The sequence below is a fragment of the Prinia subflava genome, chromosome 2 (genome assembly GCF_021018805.1).
Source record: "Prinia subflava isolate CZ2003 ecotype Zambia chromosome 2, Cam_Psub_1.2, whole genome shotgun sequence".
Taxonomy (NCBI): Eukaryota; Metazoa; Chordata; class Aves; order Passeriformes; family Cisticolidae; genus Prinia; species Prinia subflava.
The window spans coordinates 55,711,689-55,734,221 of NC_086248.1; the positions used below are offsets into that span (position 1 = coordinate 55,711,689).

General features: G+C 38.9%; 1 protein-coding gene across 3 annotated transcripts in view; it reads right to left on the reverse strand.

The window, feature by feature from the left end:
* Positions 1 to 8,371: 8,371 nt before the first annotated feature.
* STX7 (syntaxin 7) overlaps positions 8,372 to 22,533 on the reverse strand; it is a 31,858-nt gene continuing 17,696 nt past the window's right edge. For all 3 annotated transcript variants that reach the window (XM_063390030.1, XM_063390028.1, XM_063390029.1), the window contains 8 exons: positions 18,930 to 18,999; positions 17,293 to 17,383; positions 15,530 to 15,667; positions 14,827 to 14,879; positions 14,059 to 14,149; positions 13,345 to 13,417; positions 12,285 to 12,367; positions 8,372 to 9,741 (listed from right to left, as the gene is read on the reverse strand). In XM_063390030.1, coding sequence (XP_063246100.1) covers positions 9,643 to 9,741; positions 12,285 to 12,367; positions 13,345 to 13,417; positions 14,059 to 14,149; positions 14,827 to 14,879; positions 15,530 to 15,667; positions 17,293 to 17,383; positions 18,930 to 18,999 — 698 coding nt within the window. In that variant the 3' untranslated portion in view covers positions 8,372 to 9,642. The remainder of the gene's footprint in view (positions 9,742 to 12,284; positions 12,368 to 13,344; positions 13,418 to 14,058; positions 14,150 to 14,826; positions 14,880 to 15,529; positions 15,668 to 17,292; positions 17,384 to 18,929; positions 19,000 to 22,533) is intronic.

A 22,533-nucleotide genomic window follows, 5' to 3' on the forward strand; every position in this document is an offset into this window, starting at 1 on the left:
TTATTCTTCCAGAAAAACTGCATTTGGGCTAATAATTTAAAACAAAAGTTATTGAGGGTTTTTCAGATAACATCTGCAGATCTTGGGCAGATCTTGCTCTGTGTGTCACCAAGCCTTGTTCTTACATCTGGTGGGGGAAAAAAAAAGTCACCAATAGGGTGACTGGTGTGGAGCTTGTCCAGGTTGTTCTGATCCTCTTTGAGGGAGAAGACAGCCTAGGTAGGAATGCCACAGCATCTCAGGTTTCAGACTCTACTGCTAGGCTGTTGCCTGAGTTTCAAGTCTATGCTTTGGGTTTGCTGATTTGCCTTGTTGGTTTGTTGGATTTTTTAAAATAAATGATTCCCCTATCACTACCTCAGAAACAGCACAGTTCAGAGGTGCAGTTGTCACATACTTGTTCTCATCCAAGATGACTCCCACGCAGCAGCCCAGACTAGCCCCAGTCCTGTGCCATCCTGTTAAGTCTTCTTCATCCCCCTGCCCACAGCATCTTTCACGGAATAAACACTCAAGTTACCTTGGCACCCATTAAAAGCAAATCAGTACTTCAGTACTATTAGGACCATAATGACTAACAGTCATTAGCCACTACTCAGCACAGTGGGAAGTATTCTGTAATGAGTATCCATGGAAATTTTTGCAACCCTGTATAAGAAGAAAAAACAAAACAAGCAACTCCTAAAAGGAGCTTGTGTTAGAACTGGGTTAAAAGGTCTTTTAAACAATTTGCATTCTCCTTTCTCATTTTGGTTTACAAACCCCATATGTTGTCTTTTTCTGTATCGGTCAGATAAAGAAAATTTTATCAGACAAATGGTTTCCTGGTAGAGCATTTGATAATGCTGTACTTTTTGCCTTCCCTAAAAGCTTTTGGTTTGTTATGGACCTCGTCAAAAGATCCTCTGTGTACCTACATGGCAAAACCTAATGAGGAAAGACACAGCACTTAGCTGAGGCATCTCCTCCCTTCTCCCTCTAGAAACAATTTCTGAAGGCCAGCACAAATAAAACAAACAGCAAAGTTTAGTTGCCAGATGAAAATATTCAAGATGTCCTTAGCATCAAAGAGCAGCAAGTCAGATTAGCATAAGATTTTGTTACCTCTTCAATAGTATACTACCTCAGCCATAGTATTTTGTACACAGCTTTCAAATTATATCAGTCTTGAAGAGTCATGTCCTTGCATTCCTTTTGGGATTGGAATTGCTGCATACAGGCAGAGAACACAGCTTGGGGCAGAGTTCTTGATAGAAACATCCCACAAGAATGGAACAGGAATATTGGAGATATGATTCTGGTGTAAAGGAATCATGTTGAAAAGCACAAAGGAACAAACTTGCACAGGCATCACCTCATATTTCAACAGCACCTTCCTGGCAGAATGGCAGAGATGAGGCATAAAAGTAATGAAGAAAAAAAAGTAATTAAAATACAACACCTTCTAACTTTGCAACCTCAAGGATGTTATCAAGCCAGAAATATTTATGCCTGCTTGAAATTTTGAATATGATTTAATAAAACATCTGACTTGTTAAGTGTTTAAATTTTTGAGACTGATATACATTTGTCTTGTAACAACTCATGCATAGCCAAACTGAATTATGGCTGTATATCTCAATTTCTTCATATTACTATGATGCCATTACTTGGGTCTTCTTAATCCTTTTGCAAACCTTCCTAATGCATCCTGCTTCTGCTCCAGCCCTCCTTGTATTTTTACTCCAAATGCAGCCTTCCCAGAAAACAAGAAAACAATTGGCAAGTCAATAAAAGTTCAGAGAATTGACCACTTCCCTAGAGTCATAGCCAAAATGACTCCACCAAATGACTGAATTCTCAGGAATCAAATGAAACACAACATGCAGAACAGCTCCTGTTTTTCCTCTCCCAAAACTGTAAAGCAACAACAGCAAAGATGGTGTCTCTGGCTGTAGAGAAGACCAGCTTCAGAAGGCTATTCATAGAAGAGTAATTTCCAAAATTTGAGACATCTGTACAGGGTGACAGTCAGCCACCATTTATTGCCCAGAACAATGTTGCATAGTGTTATTCAGTTCAACCCACCGCAGTCACCTCCAGTTTCTCAGACCTACAAGTATTAAATTTGTTTCTGTCCTTCTCTGTAGCACAAGCTGCAGAAAGATCCTTTTCTGCCTCCCCTACCTCATCTTCTCCTCTCAAATATTTTTCTTACTTTCATTTAGTCTTGTGGTCTTTCTGTAATATTTCTGGGTTTTCAGAACTCTTCTGGTCTATGTGCATGGTTTACAAAATATCCCTTTAGCCTTTTTTTTGTAGAGCTGTATTTGCAAATGGATGAATCATAAACCTCATAATTTTTTTTTTTTTTTGAGAAATAATTTCTACCTAAAATGCAGAGGAATCACAGTTTAACTAGAGTGTTTATGGATATCTTATGTCTGAGGGAAAGGAAACTTGAGGTCAAACATCTATAGTCCTGGCAATGTTCAGGAGTAAATTTGGGACTAAGAGTGGGGAGAGGAGATGGCAGGAGGGTTGACTTGCAAGGAAATGCTTGGCTCAGTGGGCACTTGCCTTTTTTCAGGTGTAATTCCATCATAAAATTAGAACTGCAAGGATTAAATAACAAAAATTCTCACTCCAGTGTCTGCTAGAACAAACAATCTGAATTCTTCTGTTTAGTGGGAAGAGTATGCTAAGATCAAGGCTATAACTGGTTGAGAAGTTCATGGAAGTTTCTGAATTGATTATGTCAAATTGCCTCATCACTGAATGCCTTTGACAGTGAGTGAATAAAATGTTTGTTCCCAGCCTAGAACTACTGACGTGCACAGCAATCATGTAGCCAACCTAACTGACCTTATTTGCAGAAAGTCGTCACAGTGGGGTGGGCAGAGCCTTAGAGCAGAGCTGGTCTTGCCTGTACAGGCTGCCAGGCAAAGGCTGGAGCAGAGGAAAAGTTTGCAGTACAAAAGGCAAGATCCAGAAAAGTCATGCAGTATTGCTTAAAAAAACCCACCTTCCTGTTTGGGTCAATTGACACAATGTTAAGATCTCATTATTATATTTACTAGAGAGATGCCTCTGCCCAAATTAAGGTGCAGATGAGACCACGTGCCAAAGCCAATAGTACAGATTTTATTTAACAGTAAACGTCAGGTAGAGAGAGACAGAGAAATAGAAGAGAGGAGAGGGTGAGAAATAGATTGAGTAGGCAGATAGCAAGCAGCCCCATGGATCCAGTGGCATTCTGGTGCTCCTCTTCACCTTGCTCCCAGTGGTGGGGGGTCCCAGGAAACATGGAGTTCAATGGATTATCATAGGTTCAGGTATATGCAGAAATGCCCAAGCACCTCCCCTGCAGGGAGCAGGCCTCTGGTGGAAGGCCTCAGCAATGAGTCTGGGGGGTCTTTGATGGTTTATGACCCCTTCGAAGACGTGACATCTGCCTCCTTTACAACTGAGCCCAAACTCCCCGAACACCCCAAAGCTCTCCTCCTCCCCCTCAGCTGTGGGGAGAGCGAGTGCATCTGGCCTTAACAAAGGAGTCTGTGGGCTATGGCCTCCCCCTCGCCGCAACCAGACAGAGCTGAGTTTCAGGACAGCTGCTGAATTGACTTTCCTTGTGGATACATTCTTCTCCCCCAGCCTTGTTTACTTCTCCTTGGACCTGAGCTAATTGAAACTTAGTGATGCCCTGTTCTTTTGTGTGGCCACTCAGCTGCCAGACCACCCTTTTACAGGGATGCTGCTGTGGGGTTACAGTAGATGATGGATAGCGGTTCACTGCTGCAAACATCTCCCCTTCCCTAGAGCCTAAAGCCTTGCAATCCCTGCTTGGGAATTTACAGACTAGTTTTAAAACTAACAGAAACAATACAAATCAAGGACAAATGGTCTACTTTGCTTCTCCATTTAAAGTTTTCCAATTTTTTTAAATAATCATTCACTGAAGACATCAAAACTATGGCTGATACGCAATAAGAAAGCATCAACTTGTTTTTGTCATCTTACAAAGTATAAATCTTCTTTTTAATAACCATTTCTGATCCCCCAAACTTCTTCAGCCTAGTTCTCCCTGACAACACAGTGGCTATTCTCCTAGATAATAGTAATTCTTTATCTAGTTGAAGAAAAGATGCTGGACAACAACATATTAGACAATGATGCACCTCCTTATTTCAGTAATACCGTGGCAGAGAAGTTCTTGAAGACAAGATACAAAGGACCCAGTTTTGGGGATTCAGTTTCCTCTGCACTGAGAACATCTGTGTCTATGAGAGGGGAGAGGGGGTGGGTGGGAAGGGAGCAAACATGGTGCAGATGGCAGGGAGGATATTTCTCTACCCTCTCCCCAGGTTGCTGGCTGATGTTCTCCTTTGCAGGAGAAAGGATCCTCTCCTTGTCCCTGCTGACCTCCTTTAGATAAAGGTCCATCCAGCCCACAGGACTTGGGAGCAGCTGAAGCTGATGCTGAGGAATTCCCTGTGGGTCTTGGGAGTCCTTCATTCTAAGATGCAAACTTGGCAGCTACAGTAAGCTCCAGCAGCTTTTGAGTAAAGGTTGGGAAGGTGGATTATCATTTATACTGACTGGATTACACAGTGTTCCTACTCCTTTCCACCCTTATTATTTCTTCAGACTTCAATCTCTACTGCTAAAGACCAAATATTTTCTGCATAAACATTAAATAAAGGAAAAACACAATTACAATTCAGTCCAGAATGCATCTTGAAGGGGGAAGGAGGGGTGAATGTTGCAGCTACTGACTTCCAATTTTCTTTGTGTTTATTTTTGCTTTTCCCCTTTTAATTTTTAAAAATATATTTTAAAATGTGACAGTAATAAAAAGAAAAAGCTTCAAAATTATTAATTTGCTTGTGCTAACAAGCATTTTAATATAGGTTATTTTTGTCTTAAATCAGAAATAATATTTAATCAGCAGTAGCAAAGAAGTGTTGTGTTCATATACAGAGATTTGACTTTTAAAGAGCAGACACTTAGACTGAATATTTCTTCTTAGGATATTCTTGCAAACACAGAATCCTAGAATAGTTTGGATTGGAAGGACCCTTTAAAAGTTATCTAGTCCAGCCCTCCTGAAACGTGCAGTGATGTCTTCAATTAGATCAGGTTACTCAGAGCCCAGCTCAGCCTGGTCTTAAATGTTTCCAGGGCTGGGTCTTCCACCTCTGTTCTGGGCATTCTGGCCAGCATTTCACCACCCTTATTGTAAATAATTTCTTCCTTATATCTAATCTAAACCTACCCACTTTCAGTTTAAAGCCATTTCCCCTTGTCCTATCACTACACACCCTTGTAAAAAGTCCCTCTCCAGTTCTCTTGGAGGACTTCTTCAGGTACAGGAAGGCCACAATTAAGTCTCCCTGGAATCTTCTCTTCTCCAGGCTGAACAAACTGAACTCTCTCAGACCTCAGAAAAGAGGTGCTCCACCCATTTTGCGGCCCTCCTCTGTACCTGCACCATACCCACAAGTGTGATGCATTCCCTTACCCTGAGTACCTTTCTGATATTTGAAATAGTGATACTTGGGATAGGAGCAAACCAAATCACTGCAGCTGTGTTCAAGACTAAACATTCAATACAGCCAACAGGAAAAGTTGAGAATGAGCTGTATTAAGAAGCAAGTTACAGCATCATTTGCTGTTGCTCTCTGACTCTAAAAAATGAAGATTTTGCTACCCTTTCTAGTTATTCCTGGGTTTGTAGAGTTCTTTAATGTTATGCAAACAGGACTCCCTTTATCACAGAAGGGTATCGTATCAGGCCACACAAAGCTAAGTAAATGCTTTGTTATTTGCATTCTTAAGCTACAGAAACCTCTGTAGCATCAGGGACACCATTAGAGACCCCCTACAAGGACAAAGATGCCTGGAAGCTGATTGCTTTCAGATATTTATTCTTGCAACCCTTACATTGCAATAGCACCCAGAATGGCTCTGCAGGTGGGCACCTCATCAGAGGATAATTAGTCCTCACTCAACAGCAGCTTTGGGTGAGAGCTCTGGACTAAATTCCAAACTGAAAGGGAAATCTGCATGGTACCCACTCAAGCACCACTTTGTGCCGCAGGTACCATAAGAAACAGCAAGTCATCAACTGTTGATATCTCACAGCAAGGAGATCTCTGCACTTTCCTCTCTCCCTGGTGCTCTTGAAATCTCAAGGAGGTTCAATCAGAATTAAACAAAAGCAAAGCAAGTCATCTCTTTCAAATGTGATACCCAACAACACAGTCCTTGAAACATCCCAAGCCAATGATCAACTACAAGGGTATTCGTTCAACTTCACAAACAGATTATGTCATCCTCTCTCCCCACCTTTAGATCCCTTACTCCATCTTTTTTCATGGTTTCAAACTATTGATATCCAAAATCTACACCTATCCACACCTCTGACATCAAACATATATGCTGACAATACACACACAATGTGCAGGTGGGTGACTTAAGAAGGCTCCAAGGTATGAAGTTAGCTTGGGGATATTGCATACCCTGCTGATTATCAGAACAATTTAAAAGAGGGGAGGTGCAGGGAAAAAAAAAGAAAAGTCTTTAAAAAGCTGTGTGCCCCTGTGATTTTCAGCTCTTTGAAAAAATGAGAACAGAAAAGCACCCCTGGTGTGTGGTTAAGTTAACTACAAAGGAACTATTCTTACCACGTTCCTTTGGTAAAATGAAAGGTGCTTTGATTGCATTTTTTTGCCTTCCTAATCTGACAGATATTGATGGATAATTCAGACTGCCAAAATCTTTGTTCTAAAAACATTGACTCATACATGTTACACCCAGATGTTTTATTGGGTTCTTAGTAGATATCAAAGCTTCCTGTAAATACTTGGAAGTTGTGTTTCATACCCTGAAGAGTGTATGCATGTAGGGGAGGGAAATGATAGAGAGAAGCTCCATTAAGAGCAGCTTAGAAAGGAGTACTTATGCCCCCCAATATGGACACTCTAAATACAACCCCTCCCAGCACTTTGTTTCTGCCTAATCAAGTTTGATAATTAACAGCACCAAGATCCCTAATGTGCAATTAGGGCTTTGCAGGCTGGTCTCTCCGACAGGTACAGGAGCTTGTGTGGAAACGCTCCAGCACTGACCTCCTCTCTAGCCCTGTCTCACAGACAGGATGGCAGCAGAAGACACCACACCTGCCAGAACCATCCCTGTGACTTCTGAGAGCTGGCCCTTTGTCTCATCCAGAGGTAAAGGCTCCAGTGTCCCACCCTCCACTGGGATTCAGGGAAGAATTCTTTCATCTGAGAGCATGTGGGGGAGGCACCTCCACACCACAAGCAGGGTTTTATTTCAGTAAATCATGAATGAAAGCAAGCAAGGCACCCACAGGGACTCTCATCAGTAGCACTCTTCTCCCTCAGAGTGCCCCAACCACAAACACCAGAGAGCTGCTGAACAGGCACATGACTCTGAAAATAAAGAGACCATATAAAATATTCCATGTGGGAAATAAAGACATGCACACAAAATCAGACACAGAAGAGCAGAGACCACAGGTTGCAGCCGGGGTTTGGGAAATGCAATGCTGTGCAAATTGCAGAATTTCCAAATTATTTGGTGTTGTTGCCCCAGGCTGATTCTCACCAGCTCCTCATAGTGGAAGCTTTTATGTACTGGCTATCCCACCTTGCAGTCACTACTGGACAAACTCAGTAAAGAGGGTATTCATCCCTTTATAAGGTAAACAATCAGTAAATATACTGTCTCTTCCCCATAACGATATTCTTCAAGTTGGTACGCATTTTAGTAGAGAATCCTCCTAGCAGAAAAACCAAAGAAGAAAAAGGCAATGTAACAAATATCAAGCACAGACAGAATTTCTGATCTGCCAGGAATTAGAGCTGAAGTTTGATTCAAGAGCTCTTTTCATTCCTCAGCATGTCAATGGAATCCATCACTGACAGAGGAAGGTATGAGGTATTGCAACAGGGAAAAGATTCTCCTGGGCAAATGGGCTCAGGTCATCCTTCTGTGCATGTTTGCAGTACTGCAAAGAGTTTGTTAAATATAAAGCCAGGAAATTTCCAGTCAGTTTTAGACAGTTCACTGGTAAGAAAGCTACCCGGCTAAAATGCTGACTGCTCTTCTAGTTTAGACTAGTGTAGTCTGAAAACGAAAATCCCAGGGCATTAGCATCACTACCTGGGAATGCAAGATCCAGAAGCATTTTCATTAACCATGTGAAGCACAGTACAGGAAGAGAGGTTCCCTGGGGCCACCTCCCCAGCTGAGCTAAAATTCTCTGGAGTTGTTCAGAGAAGTTTCAATCATTCACATAAGGGCAAAGATGACATCTGTGCTTTTAAAGGTAGATTCTGAAAAAAAAGCAAGTACTAGAAAAGTGTACTCTTTAAAAGACCTTTATTTTGGTTACATGGTTACAATTCATTTATGCTTACAATTAGATTGTTCCCAAATAATATTTCATAGCTCACCATGTACACAGTGCATTCTCTATCAGTCTGGCATGGAAGAACTTCATAAAATACAGATTAAGTGACTTTTTTATCTGTACACTTTTCAGATTAGTTCATCAAGATTAAGTAAAAAGGCAAATAGATTAATTGGCAAAAAAGTGTTTTTACATTTTTAATATATTAGTACAAAATGGCACAAAAGGAAAAAAGGTCATTTTAAAGGCTATAAGCATCAAACTTTTTAAATGCTTTCAGTCAGTTCAACCCATTTTAACCTAATTTTAAATACCAATGTTGAACTTGGAATTGAACCTGTAATCTTCTTTTCTTGAGCTGTGTGAAAGACATCACATAAAACTATGGACCTGTTCATGGAAACTAAATCACAGCAGTTTCAGAACAGTGGCATTCAAGTGCAGCTAGAAAGTTGGGAATTTCTATTCTTCCCAGTAAGTCTATGAAGTCACAGACTAGAGCATATTTTCATCTAACCAAATCCACTCATGCACACTTCAGATGCAAAGATACCAGTTGTGTGCAATAAAACACAGTATTTCTTAATGCAAGGACTAGAACAAAAATTTCACATAATTACATCATTCAACCTACCTACCTTTGCAGGAGGTTTCCAGACATAACCATACTCGATGCCAGATATAGAGATAAATGGAACATTTAGAAGATTTCAAGCAAACTGAAGGTTTAATTCACAGGCTTCAGGTATAAAAGAGAGATCACATCAACTTCAGCAACCTATGTTTTATTTTTGAACCACCCATATCAAATGGGTAGGTTAATGTGATGGAAGGGAAAGAGAGAAGAAATATATTTCTAACTTAAAAATAGATTCTGAGATGTGAATTCATTGCCTCAAGCAACAATTCAGGGGTTTGTTTTGGCAGCAACATTTAGCAGTATCCCAAAAGATAATTACCCACCCTGTCAACACAAATTATCATTACTTTGATTAGCCCCCAAAACCTTAGGATGTTTTATGTTTAAGTTAACGGAACAGGTTATGATCTTGACTAGTTTTTTCTGGAAAGGCAGCACCCACATCTGAGAGGGCAGGCAGTTATACTGATGGCAGTACTGAGCACATTGTTTCTCAGGTTAAAACAAAAAGTCTTATAAAAAAGTAAACGTGATGAAGTACAGAACCACTATTTTACTCAGCTTCACAATGAGCAAACCATGACTATGAACTTCTTGTAGATAACCATATGATGATTCCAATAAGGAATGCTCCAACAGTAAGTATAATAATGAGTATGCACATCTTCTTTCGGGATCTTTGCTGTCAATAGAGAAAAAAACAAGCTGATTGAAAACTGTACCACACTAGAATATGAGAAAACTATTCCGTATCTTTTATGGTCTTACTGCTTGTGCAATCTAACTAAATTGTGCCCTTACATATAAAGATGATCAAGTCATCTAAAGATGTTCAAGGAAAAAAAAAAAGAAAGCAAAGTTATCTACATTACTTTATGGCTATATTATTCAACAGAATGATTTCAGGGGTATTTTCTGGTACACATAATAAATTAATGAAAGAAAACACAGTAATGTAATGAATTAATGTAATTAGAACTCTGGGGGAAGTAACATGAGCATGGGTGACAGCATAGAGAGGAAAATGGACAATCAGTTGCACAATAGAGGAGGTAGAAATCATCTGCTAGAAAAAAAAAAGACTATCAGTGTGTACACAGAAGGGTACTATAGACTACAATTTCAGACTGCTGTGTATCCATTCACAGTTATTTTAAAGGTGTTTTTGCCAAGTTTCTTAGGTATAACTTGCTCTTTGAGAAAACAAACAATCAAAAAAACCCAAACCAAAGAGACGTGACTAGACTCCCACTTATATAGATGTCACCACAATAAAGTCCAAATTATGAGCATGTTCAGAACTTTCACATTTCCCATATTGGTCTGTAAACTGAGATACCAAAGCACTGAGGACCAGCAGCAGTCTGTCATCCTTTATCTGACAGGTATGGAATCTGAAGGTTTCCTTCACAGGCTGACAGAAAATTACCAAAGGGTTTCTTGGGCTCTTGCTGATAGCCAAGGAATAACAACACTCAGATCTTGGGATTCTAGGCCATGGCCTCAGAAGTAAAGCCAGTCTGTGCTGTACTTGGCAAAAGTTCTTCTGCCTGGGTGGTTTTCATGTTTTGAGTTTTTTTAAATTTTCCTCTCTGAAGAACAACATCTGTGTCAGTTCTTCATTGAAGCTGTCAGTTCTCTGGCCACTACTACCCAGACCACCAAATTTCGTAACAATTCTCTTCTTCTAGTTTTATTGTTTCATTGCTACTTCTCCCACCAGCAGGCAAAGATTTCTTCATTTCATTGTTTTACTTGCTAGAACTCAATCAGTTTGCTGGAGTACCTTCCTCCTGTCTCCATTACGTCCTTACACTCACTATATTTTCTTTCTGCATTCTGCTGACCCCCTCTTACCAGAAATGCACTGAAGTCAACCATTTCCCCTGTAATACTACATGGCATGCCAAACTTATTTCAACATTCAATTGATCATTTCTACAAGTGCTGAAGCAGCCTGGCTTTGCCTGTATTGCTCTGCTGTGTGAATGCACTCCACAGGGCAGATGAGAGATACAGAGCTCATCCAACCACCAACAGGAGCTGTAGGGGTATCAACAGCCTTGTCCCTCCCAGCAGACCTGGGCCTCTAACACTTCCTTGAGGGGATCAGGCAGAAATTTTTCAGTACCTTGGAACAAGGAGAAGTTTTCAAGCAAAGGAAAGTTTAAATCCAAAGCAAATTACAGTCCTTTCATCCAAACACAGAGCAACTCTGCAGTGTTTAGTACCTCCTGCAAGACCCACTGAACAGAAGCTTGTAAATTCTTGATAATCTATAATCTTCCTATGAGATCTGAAGATCCTTTCCTCCTCAAAATAAATCATGAAGCTTTTCATTTTAAATTTCAACCAGAAAACTTATACCTTACACTGAAATTTTTTGCTGCTATTTTTTCCCTGAATTTTTTAAGTATCAAAATAGGAATCATCAAGTGCACTTAATGTGTCAATTAGTCCTACTGAGAATACAGTTCAAGGATTCACCACTTCTGAAATCAGCAGGCAGTCTTTCAGACATTCTGTCACTCATTTACTGTCCTAGCTACTACTAACACACGTAAGAGGATTTTTTAAAAAAAAGTCTAAGGACTAACTCTAACTTAAAGGGGAGGATTAATTACTAATAAGATTATTTCTAATAAGTTCTAAAAATGTTATAAAGAAGTGGCATTTAAAGGTATTAAAAGGCTTATCAAAAAATTTTCACAGTTTGAAATATATTTGCAGCATCAGAGTAGCAAATAAAAAAAGCTGGATATATACAGCTTCAGGAAGATTTTAGACAGCAAAAAATTAGTGCTAACTGGCCACATCTTCAGAAGATTTTCCTGCCTGTCTTCCCTACTCCTCCAGTGATCTTCAAAGGCTTGCTCTCCCATATACAGGAACCTTTAACTTCTTGAATTATAAAAGTAGGAGTCTGTTTGTGTAAGGCTTTTTTGTTGGTTTAGGGATTTTTGTTTGTTTGTTTTAAGTAAAGGTGTAACTCCAGGTGCTCTCATAGAATCGCAGAAGGCTTTGAAACAGTCTGGCTGGAAACAGCCCCACAGGAAACCCAAAGCTTTCAAAAGTCCCTAAGTTTTATTTTATATTGACCTAGAAATACCATTGTAGTCTAACATAAAGTCTTCAAGCCTTGAGGAACTTGTAGGCAAAATCTGAAGTGCATAAGAAAGTGGAAGTCAGGACTACTGCAGGACAGTTTCACACAACTGGCATTACCTGGTAGTTGGCTGCTCTTGACAGCTGCTGGTTTGCTTGCTGCACATGTACATCTGCACTTTCCACATTGGCTTCTATGCTGTCTTTGTTTTGAAAAGAAAGATTTCAAATTTTGCTAAGTCATAACCCCGACAAAGATTTGGAATGCTGAAATATACTTGAGAGCATATACAACAGCTGCCCCAAAATGCTGGTGCACTCATCAGAATTCATCAATGTACCTTGTATAAAAGCTTGACCCCTCCTATACTTATGCCTGAGTTAATTCCAGAACTGCCTAGGCAATGATTGGCTGAATTCATGTCAGGTAACAGGTCTCCTGTTCTGCATGCAAGGCTAAAAGTTAGATACCATCCAGGGCAGAAACTTTCAGTACTTCTACCTTTTTTTTTCTCTTTTCAAATTACCTTTTACTTGCCCTCCATCTTGTTACTTACTTCTCTCTGCTCAGATTAAAAGCAGCCCTAAAGTTTATGAAACAGAGGCAATGGACCAAACAATACCTCAGGAGTCATAATTCTAGTTTGGTGTTCTATCATATTGGCACAGATTGTATTTTTTTCAGTAGAAAAACAAGAACCAATTATGGGTCAATGTGATAAAAAAAGCCCTGAAAATATATTCTGGACATAGACAAGAGCATGGCTTAGCAGTTGACACAGAAAATGGATTCTCCAATCACATTTTGTTAAAACAGTAAACCTGTTTGCATGAAAGGCAAAGCATGAATTTTTGCTGAATCTGCACACTTAGATCCACTAACAAACACAGTAAAATGTCCCACATAAACTCCAATTTTATGTACAAGCAGTTCAAAAAACTACTTTAAAGACATTTTATACCCATGAAAAATTACATGTTTTAAACTAGATTTTAAGCATTCTTTATTACTGCATTCCCAGTCATCTCAGCCAGCCTACCCATTACTAGGTTGTACCTGATTTGCTTTAGCATTGATAGTGTCATTAAAGGAATTTTTCCAGCAAAAGGAAATTCTACACTGAAGCTCGCCAGAGAAACTGAATAAAGAAAATTCAGGTAATATTTGAATTGGACTTACCTATCACATCACCTTGTTCATGAATCATCATTCCTAGATCTTTGAAAATTTCGTTGATGTCCATAATATCCGCCTGCAAAATGAAATCATTAATGTACATCACACATTTTAGCATCTGTGTGCTTTTAGGTATACTGTTCCTTCTCCTCCAGGGTATGTATCCATGACTCTTTATACTACAGGATGAAAAAAACCCTTAATGTGCTTATTTTGAAGGTTTTTCTGGTACTTTGAGACTGAGTTTATGAAGTCCTTATTCACAAAGGTTTCAATGAAACAGAAAATTTCTGTATTTCCAGAAATGTTAAAAAAATCCACTTAAAAATTAACGTGTTGAACAATAGATTGGGAAGACGTGTGAGGAGAGGTATAATTTTGCTACATTTATATTCACTGTTTAAAATGGTTCTATAATATGACCATATGGGAAAAATATTGTATGTACTTTTTCTTGCAATCACATGAGCACTGTTATTCCACAAGAACCAGTGAAGTTAAACATAGTATGTTAAAACATGGCTCTCATACAGTAGCTTTCAAATGTACATTTCACATCTACAGACAATATTTGCAGTTTTGAAGGGAAAAACCACACCCACAGACAAACCCAGACTCCTCAAGATTCATGCCTCCAATTAATGCTCACGGTCCTTTAAAATGCTATTTCTTTGGAACACCAAAAGCATATTCTGCTGTAAAACCACTTGTACTTACTTCAAGCTGCCTAATGGAAGATTCCCTCTCCTCGATAAGACGGAGGTCATCTTCTGTAATTTCTTCATCTTGCACCTGTGCTTGTGGTTGACTGTCAGATGAAAAAAAACAAAACCCATGCAGAATTGAACAAACCCAATGAGAAATTATCCAGAAGGATAAAACTACAGTTAAGTACATAGAATGTTTTGCATTATCAGATAACAAAATGCGTGGTTTTACTCTTGTCTGTCCCTGGCTAACAGAAATGGTATAACCATCACAGCTTTGGTGTAGCAGAGCTGCTGGAGCAGTGCTGTACAGAGCAGGTGGCTGACTGGAAATTCTAAGTATGAATACAAGGTCAAACTTCCTTCTGAATTATCAACGGCAGAGTTTACATCCATCTGAGCAATAAAAAAGAATCTGTTCTTTTGTTCTTTTCTGTAGGAAACGGTTCTTGGAGAATATGGAAGTAATGGGAGTTCCCTGTAAACACTGGGCTCTTAATCACAACAGCTTTACTTTATTCAAATTGGACTCTTCTTCCCTAAGTTTGGGTTCCAGAAAACCCAAATGCTGCTTAGGGGAGCTTAAGGATGTGGTTGCAGCTGAAGCATCAGGACAAAAGGAGGGACATTATGTGAACTGCTCCTTTTTCTCCCCATGTATGCCATCAAAGTACCTTCTTTACGCTAAAAACCAAAAAAAAATCATGGGCAGCGCTCTTCCCTGCAGGCTATTTATTATTCTGAGCTAAGTTAAGGCATATTAGGTAATTCAACATACCTGTCCCAAGAGACAAGTGTTCCTTCTTTGTAGTTATCTTCTGGAGCCCCACCCTATATGATCAGTGTTTAAAAATATAAATAAAACATTATAGCCCTGATAAAAGCATTGGCAGCATTTCTGTAGTCAATATTAGAAGGTTTCTAGTAAGTCAAACTGAAATATGATTCAACACATTCTCATTCTGATTTTACTCTATGCATGCATAACGCTGAAATAGAAGCAAAAGCATTCAGCTCAACTGCCTGCTATAACTTACAAGTACAGAATGTGTATTTGGCACAGAGTGAAAAGGCAAAATTGATGTACTGACAAGGAAAAGCTCAAGAGCTGAAGCTACTCAGCATTCTCCACCTTAATACTCCACTGAAATCTGGCAAGTCATTCTTCCCCAAGGGAAAACATCTGCTGATATCTAAAGGTAGAGCAAAAGCATTTCAAGATCTACTGGAAGTTGCTTTTTCAAGATTATAGCATGCACACATGGACAGTTCATTCCTTTGTGACAAAGGCAAGGAAAAAGTAGCAGTTGTCCAGGGAGATTATTACAATGTAATTCAGCCTTTACCATAAAATCATACAGCACATGTTCTGCAGCATTTAGACTCAGCTATAATCTAAGGAGCACTGTAGAGGAGAACCTGACACAGAACACCACTAACACCAATGTAAAGAATATAGTGGCATATTTTCTGATACTTACAGACACCCTTGAACTGGCTCTTACTCTGGCTACAAAGTCTTTTTCCTTCTCAGCAGCTTGCCTTTGGAGTCTCTGGAAATTTGTTAGTGCTGTGGTGAACTCCCCCACAAGACGGTCTTTCTGTATTTTTCTTTGACGCTGTAGGAGAAAAAGTTTTACCAAGTCAAATGAGCTCAGGCTTTTCAAGGCTTTACTATTTCCAGTCTGCTAAACACCAAGGCAGATACTCTTTCTTCTAAATTGGTGTAAGGGAAGGCTGTCAACAAAACCATTTCCAATTCCATGGACAAACCTTTCCTTCTGGGATCACATAACCACACAAATTAAGGCATTTAAAAAGTTAGTCAATGTTTGCTTTCATTTAACAGCTGGAAATGAGAAATGAACAGTGATAAGAAAGCTTCTACCTTCCTTATTACCTGCTGATTGTAAAATATTCTGCTTCGGTGTGAAATATTTGGACACCAGGAATGCTAAAATATGCAGAGATGACTGAATATAGAGGAGGGGAAGAGTGAAGAAAAGAACAGAGCACTTCATATGTATTTTACAGAAATGCTGGAAATACATATTGAACTGAATCCAGAAGTGGGTTCATATACTCCTCAAGCGCTTTGGAACAGATGCAGAAATACTTGTTCTAACCTTTCAGGTTTGCTTCTTTTTGAAGATGTAGCAAAGGGAAGGGGAATATTGGGCACTCAGGAGAGCCTCCACCATATTTTCCTAAATACATGCATACATCAACCCTTACAAATTTCTGATAGGTTGTTATTATTCATGAATCTGTTATTTAGGCATTTAATTAAGAAATAGCTTTGATAAAAGGGTAAAATCAAACAGTAAAACATTTCACTGTGAACTTTTCAACTCCAAGATAAGCAAACAGAAAAAACCCCAGCAAACTAAGGATACTTTGGCTGAACTAGAGGTTATATACCGAGACCAAGTTTTAACACTGCTGTTAGAAATTTACAGCCTGACAGGATGAGCACACATGGATCATGGCCTGTCATTTGAACTCAGTGTTTCAAGACCATTCACTTTTCCAAAGGCTCCTTAGTAACTACCCACAGACCAGGCAAGTTGTTTAGGTGACAATAACCCGAATCCATGTTTTCTAGGATCCTGTTGTTCTTCCCTTATTTAAGTGACAGATTTTGCTAGGATAAGAAACCACAGGAGGGCAGACACGAGTGTGCTAACCACAACAGGCACTTCACATGTTTCTGACTGAAAGATTTTACACACACCTCAGAAAGAAGCAGTTTAAACACTGCACAGGTTGATTTATTAACACTCCTGTCTAGTCCTCTTGGGAAAGGAAAAGCCTGTGACAAGACATAGTACATATGCTGATCTGACATACTGTGACAATCAAATTATTCAGACAGTGAGTGAACAGCGTTTTGGCCCACAATTCCCTGACCCTGGAAGCAGTCTGAGCGCTGGCAGAGTCAGATACAGCATCACTGCAATGGATTACAAAGTGTCCAGCTACCTGAAAAAGCAGAAAGGCACAGCACACTGCCTTGACTCCCACTGCTTCAGTCATGCTACTTAATTTGTGATACATTAAAACAACTTTGGGACAAGTCTGGACAGCAACAAAATATTCTTACATTTTAAGTATTCCTGCATTGTGTAAATGTGCTGACTAACTAAACAGTGCTTTGAATACAGGAATAAAGAACTGAAGTGACTCAAATACTTTACATGAGCCAACATAATAGTCAAACAAGCCATGCTTTTTGGTTTTATACCTGTTCACTTGTCGCAGGCAAAGATCCAAACTCTTTAATGTATTTGTCCGTTTCTTTGGCAAGTTGGTTGGTGTATTGCTGCTTCTGTTGCCTAAAACCAAATGCAAATTTTCATTAGAGACCATTCGGTTATTTTGCTAAATTTCACTGATTCTCAGAAAAACATCAGTACTAAAATCTTCTCTGAAGCACACAAAGCCACCTTTATTCTGTAAAAGCATGAAATCATGGATTCCAGGCAGGACAGGCATTGAAGAAGGTGTGTTCCTCAGTGTGACAGCCTAATTAATAATCTTTCCCCCCCTCCCTTAGGTTTACTTTATTTTATTCATACGTAGCAATACATTTGTAGTCATTATGAATACATAAATATAATTCTGATATTATCACACTATCCTTTACCAATCTTCACTTTTTTTTTTTTTTCAGAAGCAACTCAAATTCTTTACGTGCTTTGGCATCCTCCCTGCACAGTCTATACAAAAAAGCTTTACCTGGAAAATGATTATCAAGCCATCAGCATCAATATTTAAAATAATCAAATAACTCTTGGAAAGGCCAGATATTCAGACAAGTGAAAACCAGACAAAAACTCAAGCAAGCTTACAATATATAAGTAGATTATCCCAATAAGGGTCTGACGCATGTCCTTAACAACAGTTTCTGCCTGTTTAGGTGTGAATTTACGCCTAGATCCTGTTGGTTTATTGCATCAACTGTGTATGCTGTTCTTCACCTATTCTCAGTCCCCAGGAGAATATCCCCTGTGGATTGTACCTGGCTAATGCTATGGGCCCTGCACTCAGGCTATTATGGAGCAATTTGACTGTTCACACAAAATGAACATCATGATGACTTGAGTCCAACACACACCTCCTCCTACTACTTGATGGCCATGGTACTGCATGAAACACAAAAAATTCCAGGGGGAACACAACACGTTGCTTACATGCATTTGTGATGCTGAGATTAATTGGTAAAGGACTTAAATGAAAAAAATCATACTGGTTCATTAGACAATGCAGAGAAGTAAAGAGCAGCTGCTCTCTCTCCTAGAGGCATATGAGTGAAAGTCCCCCTTTAGGTGACTGAACTCCAGCAGAGCATCTGCCTTGGAGTCTGATTTCACTTCTGTTACATTACTATTTCTGGTATGTATTTATTATATTCTGGTATGTATATATTAATGTTATCCCTTACTGTAGCTTTCATCACTAAAAATGACATCCCCCTTCCTCTCCCAGTATCTCACTTCACAAAAAACCCACCTCAATATATTCATTACCTTGTGACACTTCTACAGGCAGATTGGAAGCACTGACTGGATGGAGGGGTGTGGGGGTATGTTTTTGAACAGTGATGTTGCTTTCTGGTTGTGCCACTTTGCTAACAAACAGCAGAGATTTTACAGATGCACTGATACTGCAGGCAATGTGCACAGGCAAATCAGGTGATTCAACTTTACAGCCTATCCTACTTTTAGAAAGCACAGCCCAGCATCTAAGTTTCAAATATTTCTCTATGCTCACCTCATTCAGGGAAATCAAGCACCCTGTCTAACAGAAATCCACCTCATCACCTCAGAGGAGATTGTTTACGATACAATGAAATTAAGTGTTTTCATGTGAAGTACTCACAGCTGTTGCCTCAACTCAGGCGTGTCCTGTGGTGTTCCAAGCTGATGTAGTATTCTTTGTATTTCAGCAGCTGTTTGTGAAGAGGAAGAAAAATTTGAATGGTGCAGAGACAATTGCTACTCAGTTTTATGCATTTTTGCTTGATAATTCTAAAGCCATATAAATAAATTGACAGAAACAGATATGCAGGACTTTTCCAACTTACTACAAAGATCCCATTTGTAAGTCCCAGAACAACTACTGAATGATTTTTGCCATGTCAAAGACAAAACCTGAAGTTTCTTATGAAGGATGGGAATGTGTTTCTGATGAAGGATGGGAATGTATTCAAATCCTTAGGTAGAAATAGGCAATTTAAAGATTAGTCAATAATTTCATCAGAGTAAGTCTAAATCAGGGGGTTTATTATATTTTTTAAAATAAACAGCACCATTCTTATTCTGGTTTATTTTATGCGTATCTTTTTGAAAAACTGTATGGAAGACTTCTATTATTTTACACAAATATTTCAGAATCCATGTATCAATTAAGAGACAGCAACAAAGCATTCATGGGTTTACAGTACATTAAAAAGGAAATGAAACTCATGTGTCCAGGTTTAAATTGCAGTTTTGACAATCTTATGTTTTTAAGTCTGGGATACACTTTAAAATCACTGGCAGTTTGTATTTCATAAAACATGTTAGTTTTGAACTGCAGGAAGTGACATATTGTCTGAGCCTTATTTTCAGCCTAATATATTGTACTGTCACATGAGACAGCAAGGGAAAAATGGACAGAAACTTAAAGGATAGGTAGTTTTTCACACTGCAAAACTCATAGCTTCCAGATGCTTTATCTCAGTTTCACAACCTCGTGTTCTAAACAAAACAATAAGTATTCAGAATAATAAGTATTCATTTTGCTTGACTTCAGCCAGGAGTACATTTGTCTTCCCTGTATTTCTGTGGCTCTCCCCAGGCAGACTGGTGTACCATACAGACAGATATGGGAAGATATTATGTGGGATCATCACTTCATTAGCTCACTATCTGTTGTGGGGTTTTTTGTTTGTTGGTTTTTGGTTTGTTTGTTTGTTTTTGGTTTTTTAAAATTTTGTTTTGTTTGGGGTGTTTTTTTTGTTTTTGTTTTGTTTTTTGTTTTTTTTCTCCTAAACACAGTTAAAAATGCAGCAAGTGACAACTCTACATAAGGAGGAAAAACATATTTTAAAAAGAGAGTACTTTTCCATTCATTATAGAAGCAATCTGTAGGAGACAGGCTTCAAGTAAAATAAGAAAATAAGCTATGAGTTATGCTAACCAGTTAGATAAAACTTTAATTCTTTAATGCATTTTTAGCAATAATATTAATCCCGATCTTTGCTTCATAACAAGTCTCCAGTGAATGTTGTATAGATGATACTGGATTATCTACACTACTTTACAAAACATTCCAGTGCTGACAACTGCTATAGCCTGTACTTTGTGTGTACACCCAGGTAATGAATGCATCAAACTGGGAAAGTTAGATTTACATGAGGTAAAAAATCAAATGCTTAAGGCAAGTGTTTTTGAGACAACTAAATGGCATAAACTACTAACAGATTTTTTTGTGGGGAAGGTAAGATGGGTTGCATGCAGCTTGTATTTTAACTGAGCTGAAAAACAGCAAAACATGAGTGAACAGTTTTAATTTTGGCTACAGTCACCACTGGCTACTAAGGACCAGCCCTTCCCTGCCTCCTGCGTGCTGGGCGAGGCAGTGTCCGCCTGCCCGCGCTTCTCCTGGGCAGCTGCAGCTGCTCACACACACAGATCAACAGCAGCTCGGAGTAATTAAGCTGCCTTTTTATGATCAGTGTAAGGCATTATTTAAAACAAACAAAAAGATAACTGGCTGGTGTTATCTTCATGAACACGGAGTTTTAATAGCTATAAAACTGAACACTAATTATGCTGTATTTATTCCAAGGCGCTCTCCCTTCTGACTCCAGAGCCGAGGAGCTCGGTTATTCCGCACGTACTTTTAAAAGGGAGAGTAAAAACAAAACCAAAACAGAAAAACTCCCAGTGTGTCCTATCGCCACCTAGAGGTGCATTATTTAACTACGAGTAAAGAAAATGCAGGCTTGTGTTTTAATCAAAAATTCCCTGAAACATGGCGTATACTTAAAATATTTGCATTCCAAGTTAATTCCAAGTTACTTCTAAAGCTGAACACAAGTAGATAATTGAGAGAAAATTAAAAGGCAGCCCTGCAAAATTGGTTAGATATACAATTCCAGAGGCAGAGTTCATGGCAGTTCAGGTCTTCTGATTCAAAAATTCAGCATAAAATTAAAATACATTTTACTACGAAGTCTGTAAGTATGCGTAAAAATAGCGAATTTCTAATAGGACTTCAAATCACAAGGGGAAAATTAGACAAAAAAAAATCGTAAGGACTGAGATAATAGCATTTTTTTCCTATGCTTCCTGTAATTCAGAATTTCCCACCTTAACATTTCACAATAACGGGTATTATTGAAAAAAATCAATTATTTGTTTATATAAAGTATACCACATAGAAAATTAAAATGCTTATTCAGTAAGTAAATAGAAAAAAAAAGGCAGAGCAGAAGAAGTAAATTTTGGCCAATAGTATTCAGAAGCACTCCAGAAAATGCTTCATAAAAAAGCCAACAACAAGTTGGCAGGACCAGTGTAACAAAGGAAATAGAGAAGCTGACTTTCCTGACATCTTGATTTACAGTGTATGTATACACCTACAGGTTAATGAGTTAAAGAAATCCAGTCTTTGTACTCCTTTGTATTAATATAAATATGCTGGAGTGTTTACAGACTAAAAAACACATTCTTTATATATAGCCTTTTAACTCTTCTGATTTGGCTTATTTTACTGAGTTCTCACTTTAGCTGCTTCTGATTCAAATATTTGATATAGTATACATATAATCACAAAGCCACCTAAACTATAGACATTCACTTTATAGTCATAGTTTCATGAACAAAATTTTTTAACAGGAATAAAGATATTACCACAGGGATCACAGAAGGAAAGGGTCTTCTTCTCTCACATGTGCACACAGGTCTCACAGAATCTGATTAAAAGCAAGAACTAGCTTTGCAACTTCTTAGATCATAAGACAATATCCTTTCCTTTCCTCAAGGGAAAAGCAGGGTAGCATTGGTGTCTCTTACTAAAGGTTAGGCTGCAGAAATATCTCTGCTTGCTCCTTCCACTGCTCCATTTGTGAAACAAGCAGGGAGAACCAAGAAGGCAATGAAGAGCAAAACTGCTGAAAACCTGGGATTACTCTTTAGAAAACAGAAGTTCCTACATTCCTGATTTCACTGCTGATGTTGTATTTATAAGGGTACTGCCTTCTTCATTTAACCAGCTTTTCAGCCCTGTGTAGGGAGTTCAGGCTGGCAGATCACAGCACACAGCATCTGCTCTGGTCCCCTCAATCCATCAGTAACACTCAAGTGTCCCAGAGAGCCAAAAGCTTAGGCCTAGCTCACAAAGCCCTAGCACTGCACTGCACACATACTGGTAACAGCCAGGGACCCAAGATCACAGCAAAGCTTTGACAGGTTCCTAGGCTCCTGTCCTGGACATT